Source organism: Otolemur garnettii, unplaced genomic scaffold, assembly GCF_000181295.1.
Source record: "Otolemur garnettii isolate 467f Iridium unplaced genomic scaffold, OtoGar3 scaffold00137, whole genome shotgun sequence".
NCBI classification, from domain to species: domain Eukaryota; kingdom Metazoa; phylum Chordata; class Mammalia; order Primates; family Galagidae; genus Otolemur; species Otolemur garnettii.
The window spans coordinates 1,393,876-1,407,172 of NW_003852532.1; the positions used below are offsets into that span (position 1 = coordinate 1,393,876).

Below are 13,297 nucleotides of genomic sequence, written 5' to 3' on the forward strand. Positions count from 1 at the left end.
CCTTTGTGGTATCCCAGAAGTTCTGATAATTCATGTCTTCATTATCATTTTGTTCCCCAAATTTGGTAATTTCCTTCTTAATCTCACCTCTGGCCCTGCTATCATTCAGCACGAGGTTATTTAGCTTTCATGTTTTTGTATGAGTATGCAGATTCCTGTTGTTACTGAGTTCAACTTTTATTCCATGATGGTCGGAGAAGATGCATGGAATAATTTCTATTCTTTTAAATTTGCTGAGGTTAGACTTGTGACCTAAGATGTGATCGATTTTGGATTATGTTCCATGGGCTGTTAAGAAAAATGTGTTTTCAGTTTTCTTAGGATGAAGTATTCTATAAATGTCTGTTAAATCTGAATTTTGAATGGTTAAGTTTAAATTTAAAATTTCTTTATTAGCTTCTTATTGGAGGATCTATCTAACACTGTGAAAAGAGTGTTAAAATCTCCAACTATGATGGCACTAGAAGTCAAGTTGCTCATGTCAGTTAGAGTTTCTTTTATAAACTGAGGTGCATTCTGGTTGGGTGCATAGATATTGATAATTGAGATCTCATCATATTGAGTATTGCCCTTAACAAATATAAAGTGTCCCTCTTTATCTTTGGTTACTTTTGTTGGTTTAAAACCTATTGTATCTGCAAATAAAATTGCAACACCAGCTTTTTTCTGCTTTCCTTTAGCCTGGAATATAGATGACCATCCCTTCACCTGAGTCTATATTTATCTTTTAAGGTAAGATGATTCTTGTATACAACAGATGTCTGGTCTGAGTTTCTGTATCCAATCAGCCAATCTGTGCCACCTTAGAGGACAATTTAATCCATTCACATTGATTGACATTATTGATAAGGTTGGTAAAATTTTGGGTATTGAGTTTTTCAAAAGTTCAGGAGACATTTTTAATCCTTTCACCACTGTGGAAGTTGGAATTTGATCAAACGTTTCTGAAGGAGTTTACTTTTGTGATGGAGGATTGCACTGGTCATTGTGGAGGATAGATCTGAGAATATCCTGGAGGGCTGGTTTAGTTATGGCAAATTTCTTCAACATGTGAATGTCATTAAAGTATTTAATTTCTCCATCATAAATGAAACTCAGTTTAGCTGGATACAGGATCCTGGGTTGAAAGTTATTTTGTTTTAGGAGATTAAAAGTCAATGACCACCCTCTTCTAGCTTGAAAGGTTTCAGCAGAGAGATCTGCAGTCATTCTAATATTCTTCCCCTTGTAGGTTATGGTTTTCTTACATCTGGTTGCTTTCAGAATTTTCTCCTTCATATTAACTTTACTGAAGTTAATTATGATGTGCCTGGGGGATGTCTTATTTGGGTTGAGTTGAGCTGGGGTTCTGAAACTGTCTGCTATCTGAATTTCAGAATCTCTTGGCATGACTGGAAAATTCTCTTTCATAATTCCTCTGTTCTTTGTAAAGCAACTTCATTGCCTTCAGGGATTCCTATAAGGGGAATATTAGTTTTCTTCAAATTATTCCAGAGCTCTCTGAGAGAATGATCCATTTTTGCTCTCCATTTCGCTTTGTCTTTGAGCTCTTGGGAGCATTCAAAAGCTTTGTCTTCAATGTCAGAAATCCTTTCTTCTGCTTGCTCCATTCTGTTACTGAAGGATTCTACTATATTTCTCAGATCTTTGAGGGCTGCATATTCTTGTCTCAATGTGTCAAAATCTTTGGTGATTTTGTCTTTGTATTCATTGAATTCTTGAGAGAACTTTTAAAATGCTCCTTGAATTTCTAATTCCAACTTTGCCTCTATTCTATTAATCTTATTTGCAATCCAAATTCTGAATTTGACTTCTGACATCTCAATCATCTGTTTATGAACGGGATCTTCAGTTGCATCTGCTATATCCTTCCTTGGAGGGGTTGATTTACTCTGGTTATTCATGTTACTAGAGTTTTTCTGCTGATTCCACTTCATGCTTATTTTACACCATTTGGCTTTTGTTTGTATCCTTAGGGTCACAGCCTGCCTCAGCAGGGTTGATGTGTGTTCTTCAACCTTCTCTCTTGGCTCAGCTCCAAACCCTCAATTCAGATTTCAACTCAAATATTATTTCTTCAGATAGACTCTCTTTAAATTCTAAAGTGACTTGCAATCCTTGACACCCATCATCTTCTCTCATATCACCTTTTCTATTTCTTTTAACTTGGAATTATCTGAAAATTCTTATTTTCAAAAAAAAATTTTTGATTCTTACTTTTTTTACTTACATCCCTAGATATGAAAAATAGTCTTAGGTAGACCAGAGGAGGGCTTGTATTAACTGAAATCAGAAGAGTATCTGGCATACAGTGAGTCTACAATGAATAAGTGAATTGATGATTAAAAAAGTAAAGGCTTGAAGGAAATACTATGTATGTTCAGAAGTCAAGCTAAAATTCTATAAGAAGTCAGATCTGGCTTGTTATTTATTAAAAATGGATGTTTATGTCATTTAATTGTATTACCATTTTTGATTTGGTTTACATACCAATCTGAGTTTGGGTGATCTCTATAAACATACATGACTTGTAGAAGCAGATAGTGGAACAAAAATGTCTGTGGTTAGTATAATAAAGAGCTGACTGGCAAAAGTTGATTGGACCAGTGAAAAGCTTGGAAGCTGACTGCTGTATAGGGAACCTACTATTTGTGAAAACCTATTCTCAAGGCTGATAATCATATCATAATTAAAACTTCTTCTTCTTGTTACCACACATGCTAGGAGGAAATTCCAGTGCATATGACTGGGCACTAAAAGCTATGTCTTCCTCCAAATTGGTATTCAGATTTTTCTTTTTCTCTAAACCACTTTTTGGCCTGCAAACAGCATGAAGCACAGCTTGGAAGACAATGCATCTGGGTGGAAATTCATGGATATAATGTTCCAATTATGAGGGAAGGGAAGGAAACAGGAAAGGCTCTCATGAAATGCAGAGCTCGGCAGCCCTATTAATAATCAATTAGATGGAGAGCCACCTGATGCTGCACAGTGTGGCCTCCAGCTGCCAGCAGCTCTCTGCCCTGGCAGCATTGGTCCACAAAACTCAGTTCCCTGTCTATCACGAGTAAAGTCAGCAAAATAATCCATTCTTTTGCACTTTGCTCCATATTTTCCCGCTTGCTACTTAGAGATGCAAATGTTGATAAATAAGATGGCAGTTTTTAAGCACAACTGGGTCAATAAGTTGAACACTGTGCCCTGGTCCTCCAATTAAACTCCTATGAGAAATAGCTCAATTATAATTAGAGAAGCAATTATCCCCTTGTTAAAGGTGAAACAAATCACAGGTTTTAGTGAAAAATTCAGTTTTGCTCCTTCTGCCATGCTAGCAAATCTTGTATCCACCGATGTTTTGATCCCCAGACTCTCCACAAGAGATAATTTGATGAAATAAAGTGTCTCTGAGTAGATTTCTGGTTCAGCATGTGACAGCAACATTTTCTAGCCATAAACTAAAATGGGCAAAGTGGGATTAATTTCATAGAATGCTGCTAATATGCCACTGGAACAACCTAGTACCGATTCCATGGGCTTATTAATTTTCTTGCTTCTTCAGGGAGATGAGGGAGAAGGTTTATCTGTTGAAAGTGAGGCAAATGCATCACCATAACTATAAGAAAAGATTTATATTTTTGGTTTAAATCCTAGAAAAAGTGTTATAAAAATACTAAACAATATTTTACAGTATTCCCAGGGTTATATTTTCCTTCTTTCACCTGGTTTACTTTAAAATTTTAATATTATTAACAGCTCCCTTAGGGTCAATTAAAATATCTCCCAGTGACCTTTTTTTTTTTTTTATTTCTGGTCTGAATGATTGGGAACCCTGCTTTTAGGGTTCAGACTGATGGAGGCTCTCACTCCACAGTGAGTGCTCCCAATAGGGTTGCATCTTTAGAGGTAAAAATATTCTAGAGAGTTCTCTTTCTTGCAGCGAAGCCTCTGTGTCACATTCAGCAAGACTTCTTTCTTTCATTTGGTTAAATATACTTGAGAATCTACTAAGTGACCTAGAATCTGCAGGCATTAGAGATAAAATATGAACAAAAATATTTTTATCCTTTATTTCATCACAATCTAGTCAGATAGGCATAAAATAAAACAGATAAATTTCAACACAAGTAGCAGTCAGACTGTATAAAATTGTGGTATATAGAAGAAGTCATATAGGCAGTCACACACACAGTTCCCCCATTCCAGGTGTTAAACACTGGAAGCATTCTGTATATGTTGCTAGATAACTGAGTTCCTGTCACCCCTATCTACTGGCTGGTTCTTGGGAATGTGAGGACTGCTCTATGGGGTTATACCCCAAACAATAGAAGGCCTGCAAGACTCTCTTCTTGTGCTACGGAAGCCACACAGTTACTTAATACCTTGAATAACATCCCTAGATAAGAAGAAAGGTCTTAGGGAGACCAGAGGAGGGATTAGCACGGACTAGACCTTTGAAATCCTTTTGCTTCATCCTTTGTCCTCACACACAGTTTTCCCTAACCATGAGTATTGGAAGAAACTCTTCATAAAAACTGTTGCCATCTGAAGAGATGGAGCACAAGGAACCCTGGCTTGGCCTCTCCCTCTTCTGAGATTTTGTCACTCTCTTTCCTTGGGCTCTGATAGAAGCCTTAGACCAAAATTCCTTTCTGGGAGATAGTATGAGTGCTGCTCCCTTGTCTTGAAACCATGATGACTAAGTGAACAGTAATGGTAAAGATCAGAGCAGTGTCAGAACTTGCTATAGATAGTTACATTAACATGTCTTTTTTTTTTTTTTAAATTGTGTTAAGACATCTATATCCTACACTTAGTAAACTTAACATGTACTCTTGCAAAATGCACTGTAGGTATGGTCCCTCCAATCACCCGCCCTCCACCCATCCTCTCCTCTCCCCTCCCCTCCCTCTCCTCTTTCCCTTTCTTCTTAGGCTATAGTTGGGTTATAGCTTTCATAACTATATGAAAGCTATATGTTTCATAGTAGGGCTGAGTACATTGGATACTTTTTCTTCCACTCTTGAAATACTTTGTTAAGAAGAATATGTTCCAGCTCCATCCATGTAAACATGAAAGAGGTAGTCTCCATCTTTTTTATGGCTGCATAATATTCCATGGTGTACATATACCACAATTTATTTAACACGTCTTTTGATACTGTTGTTGGAAGGCATTTTAATGCTTTTAAATCTCACACTATTATCTTAATTTGTAGGGTTTGTGGAATTCAGCCAAAGAAAATGACTGGAGAAGGCAGGAGAGCATCTTGGTGATTCTTCACAGAACAGAAACTCCACCTCACAGTGCCCAGTGGAGGGGCAAGGTGCTCAGTGAGAATTTTGAATTCAAGAAGTTGAAATCAGTCTTCCATGGATTAATAAATTATTAATATAATGGTAACATTACTAATAGCTGATATTTCTTGAGTGCTTTTGACATGCTATGACTGATTCTCATATATCATCTCATTGAAACTACATGACACCATTATGGATGGATACTTTGCCCAAATTCAAAGAGTTACAATGGTGATGCTTGGATTTAAACCAGGAGTTCTGTAAGAAATTAGGAAGCAGTCCATAGTCTGCAGTGGAGAATATAGAATGTTCAAATAAAGGAGAACTTATATTTACCTTAGAAATGCCTGTGCCATGATTTTCACCAAAAGTGGTGCTATCATAACCAAGACCAAAGTTCTTAAAAAATTCACCGATTTAGATAATATGGGAGAAAAATCACTGCTTCCTGATATTCTGAAAGAATAAACCTGTCTACTTCCTCCATGAATTGTTTATTTTAATCCCCCATGTGTTCACCGAACATTTAGTATCTTACTGTTTCTCAGAATCATTTGCCTTGGATATGACAGGAGCACACATCCAGTCTGGCCTGATATCCTAAGGATTGATACTAATTATTACAAAACACACGGGTTTTACCTACTGGGATTCTTTTCAGATCAAGATTTCATTTTATCCTCTTTTATGCTTTCAGATTCCTTAAACAAATAAATGAAATATTAAATAATGGATGCATTTATATTTAAATTTAAATGATCATATAATCCTATAACACACCAAGTTGCCTTTCATCTTTTCTTTTTTAATTTGTCTGCCCCTCTTGAGCAAATGGCAGTTGTAATGTGTCATGTTAAGGTCTTTAATAGCTTTCTGATCTCAGTGATTTTAATAGTGTTGAAAAGAATCTACACAGGAATTTATTAGTCTGTCCTTTTGAGCATGTGTTTGATCTCTCATCTGACTTCACAAAAAAGGAAAAAGATATGCACATTAAATATAGTTCTTTGAATGTCAAATGGGTATATGATTTTTGAGCTTGCCAAGTGTTAATTGGTCTCTTCCCCAGTGATGATACAAATAGAATTCACAGCCAATTAGTTTGCAGTCATGAATCTTTACTTCATGACAAAGTGAACTACTTTGTTGAGAAGACTGAAAAAAAATGAAGAAATTATTAGAATCTCCTCCAGAAAAATCTTTGTGGGGATCAGTTGCCTTTAAGAAATCTTCAATAAAAACAAGGCTGCAGATACTCATGTTGCTAATGTTTTAGTCCTTAGGTGATTTAATGGATGAGGTTTGCATCAAAATTTTGGAAATGCCATTGAGACAGATGCAGTATTGTTACCATCAGAATGAAATATCAAATAGAGAAAAGTTTTTTCCTTTCTAGCCTCACTAAATAATGTTATGCCTTAGTGCTGGAAGGTAAGGTTTGGTGTTGTTGAATAAAATAGCTACAATCATGAAAAGGCTCTGTTACAACTGGCAAGAGATGCCAATTACAAGGCAAAAACAGCTCTCTTCAAAGTAAAAAAGAAAATTTCATTAACATATCTTTAAATTTTTGCATTGACTTATAGAGATAGGAATGGCTGAAAGAGAAAAATGGAGTCATTTCATGAAGGTTCTGTCTACATTTTTAATTTATTAATTGTCATTATTAATTTGGAAAGAGCAATCAGATATTAGAGTTTGTTGTCGTGGGACCAACTAACTGAGCTGATTATAGACTTTTGCTCCAATCTTCACAAGATTGAAAAACTATGAGAAATCCAGTAGTTTAAGTGCATTATTAGTTATGAATCACTTTTTGAGCAATGTTGAAAGTCTCCATAATATTTTTCAATTTTGTAGATAGGCACAATTTCAAAGGGTTAATTTTATAAGTAATCAGCTGATCCATACACACTGGATCCATATACAGGTCCAATTGCAACAATTGAAATATGTCTCTTTCTGTTTATGCAATGAAGGGTAAAACTTTCAAATGACTTAATGTAATTTGGGGTCTAACAAGCATATGCCAGTTGTCCAATAAAAGTGTGCCTGGGTTTATAGGACACTGGTTAGAGCAATATAGTTGAAAGCCAGAAGGATGTCTCCTAATGATCTTGTAAAGGGCAATGCTTTTTAGAATTTGGGATTGTTAACTAAAGAAAGACACAGTATTAGTTTTCCTCAATAGTGTGCTCTAATATGATGGTGAGCATCTCCAGGAGAGCTTGCAATATGCTGGGAGTCACAGAGGTCTGTCCCCTTGACAGGCATTTTCAAAGGGCCCAGTTCTGTTTGGTGCTAATGAAAAGTCATGGTATGAATGTGAATACTTCATGAGAAATCAGTAGATTTTGTTTTAGCTTAAAAAAAAGGAAAAATGAAAGGCTTTATGGAAAGCTTATAGGATGAAACCCTTTATTCCTAAAATGTGTTTTTATTCATGGTGTGTGGATATGGCTTTTAGGTATGTCCACAGTTACATCCTGGAAGAGGAAAAACACATGAGGGATGCACAGGCTTACGGACACACATTCTCTTCTTCCATTCCCCCCACCTTTTTTGCAGATTATCAAGAATAATAAAACTGATGTCACATTATTAAGTCATACCATCTCTAAGATAAGTGCCAGATAAAATAAAGCAGTGTTTTTGATTTCTTGAAAGACAATGACAAAATTAAACCATGCTGCCTGTGGCTCTGTCCAGTGGGGCATTCTAATTGACTCCCAGGTCATTAATCAGTTCCCAATCAATCTATTTTGCCAGCAGCCGGCAGTTAGCCTCCATTACCACCCATTCATCATGCCTTACCCTAATTCACTGCGCCATTAGCCACAGATTAGGCCTCTGTTAGCATACCAAGTGCCAAATGCTAAATGCAAGGCATTTTTGCTATTCACCTCAGCCACTGGGATCCCTTCCGGAGGTCGACACTGGAGCAAGACTTCTTGTCCAACGAAACTTCCTTTCCTAGGGGTTCCTGCTCAAATGTCTTCCGTAGATCTGGAAGAACAGATGACAAAATACACATCAAAACTAAATAATATTTACTCACTTACGTGCATTGCAAAAATAATTTTCTGGGTTAGTGTCTTATGCGTCTTGGTACTTTTTTTTATAACCACACATGGATAGCACTATGCCATAATCTGACTGACCATGTTCTACATGGTGGAAATTATGAAATTCAGAGGCTGTTAGTACTTTAAACTTCAATGGAAGCCTTTGAAGATCCTCCTTTTAGAAGTTAGTGATACTCATTAATTGCATTTCTGAAGCATTTCTCAATAAACACATATTTAACCAAAACAACCCCATTCTCCTGATTGTTATTTACATAGTCTTTTATGTACATAAACATTTTCCTCTTTTCTCACAATTAATACTATTAAAACTGTAGTAACACTAGAATCTTTCTAAAATGCATTTTATTTTTTTAATTAGCAGATAATAACTATGCATATTCATGGGGTATATAGTGCTGCTATTTCTATATATATGAAATATGGTGATCAGATCAGAGTAATTAGTATATGTGAGTCACTACAAAGGTTTTAAGATACACAAAACACAGGAAACTAAAATCTGCATGGGCAAGTAAAGCCCTCCCAACAACACTGATACAAGTTGAAACTTTAATGGATGAATGACAAAGGGCACTGTCGACCGAGTTTTCTTGGAAGTAAATAATGGAGCCTAACATAGTCTCTCTCAAAACTTTCGTAGTCACCCATGTATCCACTGTATCAAACATTTATCATTTCTTTGTGTTGAGAACATTCAATATTTTCCTCCTAGCTATTTTAAAATGCACAGTGCATTATTGTTAATATTCATCCTACAGTGGCATAGAATTTATTTCTTCTATGTGGTTATAATTTTGTGCCTTTAATAAATATAGCCCTATCCCTCTCTTCCCCCTACCCTTCTAGTAATGTCTAGTATTCTCTGTTCTGCTTTATAAGAGCAACTTCTTAGCTTCCATGTATGAGTAAGTGTTTAAATTACTGTTTCTGGCTTATTTCACATAACATAGCATCCTCCCAATCCATTCATGTTGCCACAAAAGGTGATATTTCAATCCCTTTTCATGCCTGTATAGTATTCCACAGTGTATGTGTATACATATTCATATATATAATATATACATATATAGATAGATATACATATATACACATACATATATAGATAGATATATGTCTCTCTCTCTCTCTCTATATATATATATATATAGATATAGATATAGATATATAGATAGATATAAATACCACATTTTCTTTATCCCTTCATTGGTTGTTGCATACCTAGGATAGTTCCTTATCTTGGGTGTTATGAATAGTGCTGCAATAAATATGGGGTACAGATGTAATGATTTCCTTTTCTTTGGATAAATGGCCAGTAGTGGGATTACTGGATCATGTGGTAGTGCTCTTGGTAGATTTTTGAGGGACCTCCATACTGTTCTCAATAGTGGCTAAACTTGCTTGCATTCCCACCAATAGTGTAGAACACTTCTCTTTTCTCTGCATCCTGGACAGCACTTTTTGGACTTTTTGATAATATTCATTCTAATTGGGGTGAGATGACACCAAATTGTGGTTTTCATTTCTTTGATGTTTCATTTGTTTCTGGGCCATTTGTATATCTTCTTTTGAGAAATGTCTGGTCAGATAATTTGCCCATTTTAAAATCTGATTATTTGTTTTTTTCAGCAAAACATTGGGTGTTGAGATGCTTCAGTTCCTTGTATATTCTAGATATTGATCTCCTGTTGGATAAGCAATTTGCAAATATTTTCTCCTATTCTGTAGGTTTTTCATTCTATTGATTCTTTCCTTTGCTGTGCAAATGCATTTTAGTTTGATATAATTCTCTTTGTTCATGTTTACTTTGTTGTCTGTGAATAATGTCTTATTCATAAAATCTTCTTTCAGACCAATGTCTTGGAGCATTTCCCTAATGCTTTCTTCTAGTAATTTTATCTTTTGGGGTCTTATATTTAGGTCTTTGATTCATTTTGAGTATATTCTGGTACTGAGTAAGAGGTGGGGGTCTATTTTCATTCTCCTACTTAGGGATATCCAGTTTTCCCAGCACCACTTATTGAAGAGACTATCCTTTCCCTGATGAGTTCTTGACACCTTTGCCAAAAGCAAATTGACTGTAGATATGCGAATTAAACTCTGGATTCTCTATCCTGCTCCACTGGTCTATGTGTTTGTGTTTATGCCAGTTCCATGCTGTTTTGATTATTACAGCTTTGTTTGGTATTTTGAGGTCTGATAATATGATACCTCGAGCTTTGATCTTTTAGCTCAGGATACTACAGCTTGTTTTTGGTTTGTTTCTCAGACTCACAACTGCTCTGCTGGCCTGGGAACATCATTGCCAGGGGTGGTTGAAAGGGTGTTTTTCAAACCTGAGTTACAGTCATATAGTTTCTGGGCTGGCCTAGGTGTGTGTCTGCTGGGGATGGGGCCCAAGGGTATCTCCAGCTTGGGATGTGGGCCCATAGCTGCTCCAGTGCCCTGGGGGTATGTCCCTAGAGGCTATCTGCAGAGCTCTTTCTATGTCCTCAGGCATGGGTACACTGATGCTTAGCTGGCCTGGCAGCATTTTTACCAAGGGAAGCCCATGGAGTTGTTACTCAGGCTCTGATTGTGGGGCCCTTTGGCAGTTCAGGGCTTTCTGCAGGGGGTGGGGCCCCAAAGGGTGGCTACTCAGGCCCAGGGTATAGGATATGTAACCCACTCCATTGGGAGGCATGAGGGGGAGGGTGTGTGACAGTTTGGCCAGCTCTGGGTTAAGTTTGCCCTGGAACTGCCATACTATTCCTCTGGCTAAAGGTAGGGGTCGCTCAAGTTAGTTTCCTTGCTGTGCAAGACTAGCACCAGAGCCAATTCTGGGTCCAGGCTCCAAGCTGCTGAGGTTATGGTGTTCAGCCATTGGTGTGGGCCTGGTGGAATGAAGATGGAGTCCTAGAACTGGAGATATATCGTGGCTATCAGCCTCCAGAGGAGGCTCTGGCTTGAGGATGGTCTTCAGCTGCAGCAGCTTGGTTAGGGTGGTACAGGTGGGGGTGGGGAGTGTACACCTGTGCTTCTAATCTGGGGCATTGCAGCTGCATGAACAACTCTCCAAACTGGGAGACTGGGGGATTCTCCTGCTGCCAAGACTGTAGGCATCTGAGGTGATGGGGGCTGGTAGGAATTTTCTGCTTACCTTTTCTCTACAATGGGACATCCCTCCTGACTCCAGGCATATCTGATTTGGATGAGGGGGACAGGGCTGCAGAGGCCCAGTGCCGCTACACTGCTCCCCTGGACTTCTGGTCACCAGAGGTGCATCTGCAGTCCCACACTGCTCTGCATCACTCTCACTCTGCCACTCCAGTCAAATATGAACTGTTTATTCACTGCCTTGATCCCTTGTGTGGGGAACCAATGCCAGACCTCTCTAAGCTTCTTGCTCCTAAGCTTAGAGGTTTTTTTTTTGGTGTTTCTGTTGTTTGATTTTCTGTCTTTCTTTTTTTTTTTTTTTTGACACAGAGTCTTGCTCTGTCACTCCAGCTAGAGGGCTAGAGTACAGTGGTATCATCATAGCTCACTGCAGCCTCACTCAAACTCCAGGGCTCAAACACCCTCCTGCCTCAGCCTCCCGAGTAGCTGAGACAACAGGTACATGTAGTTTCTATTCCTGGTGTAGAAACTGAGTTGGGGGGGAGATTTGCTACACACTAGGTGCTGGGCAGACTGGGGGATGGGCCTTGTGGATATGGAACTCTGGTCCGCTTCCCAACTGCTTAGAGCTTTTACACTTCTCTATGGTCATGGAAATGGTCCCATCTTTATATTTAAGGTCTGGGATATTTCTGGAGATAATATTAGTGTTGCTTGTTGGTTTTTGTTTTATTCTCTGTGTGTGTGTGCGTTGTAGGGGGTGCATTGGACAACTTGCTTCCATGCTGGATTTTAGAACTGGAACCCTGCAATCTTTTGATCAATACTCAAAAGCCAGGTTCTGTTTTAGAGCAGAAAACAGAATGGAGTTCTTAACTTCTTGACACATCCTCAATATAAGGTAAAGAGAAGATTCCAGAATACCTCATATCTAATCATGTAGTAAATATTCAATTAGAAGAACTAGTCATTTCTACTCAGATACACCAAGTGTCAAATTCTACATTTATATAGTTACAGTTGTTACGGAAATATGCAGCTGAGTTTTAAAAATTATTATGGGTGGACATAACAATGTTAGGAACCAGAGTGTCATTTGAAACACACCAGGAGCACATCCTTTAAGAGATGGGTTTAACTAAACCATCACTGAATACCACGTAATTGTTTTGTTTGACTGGTTTGGCTTTAAACTCCATATAAATTTTATCTCATACATAAAGTTAAAAAATTAATTCACTCATAGAGCTCTGAAACAGCATTTTTTAAAAGCCCACAAAATTTTATTTCATGCATGTACAGTTCAGTTCCTTCCAATAAAAAGTTATTAGAATTTTATCCGGTGAATTTTAGTAAAAACTCGATGGCTCTGCCCTCCCATCCCACCTGATAAAGACATAAGAATTTGAAAGCACTGATTCAGCCTACGGAAGTAATGGATGGAAACTAGAAGCACCAAAAGTGTATCCCTAACTGAGGCCAGCCAGAAAGCACCACCTGGGAAAAGGCACCCAGTGAAAACTCCACCTGCACAAACTCGCTATGTTGTTGAATTGTTTGGCAGAAGAAAACCTTCAAGATCATAGAGGTTGTGAGAAATGTATGGATACATGTAGGTCTGACATAAGAGACTCTCCAAATGTGACAGAATTTCTGTCCAAGGGTACCTCTAATTTCTTTTTTTTCTTTTTTTTTTGAGACAGAGCCTCAAGCTGTCCCCCTGGGTAGAGTGTCGTGGCATTACAGCTCATAGCAACCTCCAACTCCTGGGCTCAAGCGAGTCTCCTGCATCCGCCTCCCAAGTAGCTGGGACCACAG

General features: G+C 37.9%; 1 protein-coding gene across 1 annotated transcript in view; it reads right to left on the minus strand.

Moving 5' to 3' along the window:
• Positions 1-13,297, minus strand: part of UNC5C (unc-5 netrin receptor C) — a 393,520-nt gene that overhangs the window by 98,501 nt on the left and 281,722 nt on the right. Inside the window, 2 exon segments of the mRNA XM_012810558.2 lie at positions 8,201-8,253; positions 8,256-8,303. Coding sequence (XP_012666012.1) covers positions 8,201-8,253; positions 8,256-8,303 — 101 coding nt within the window.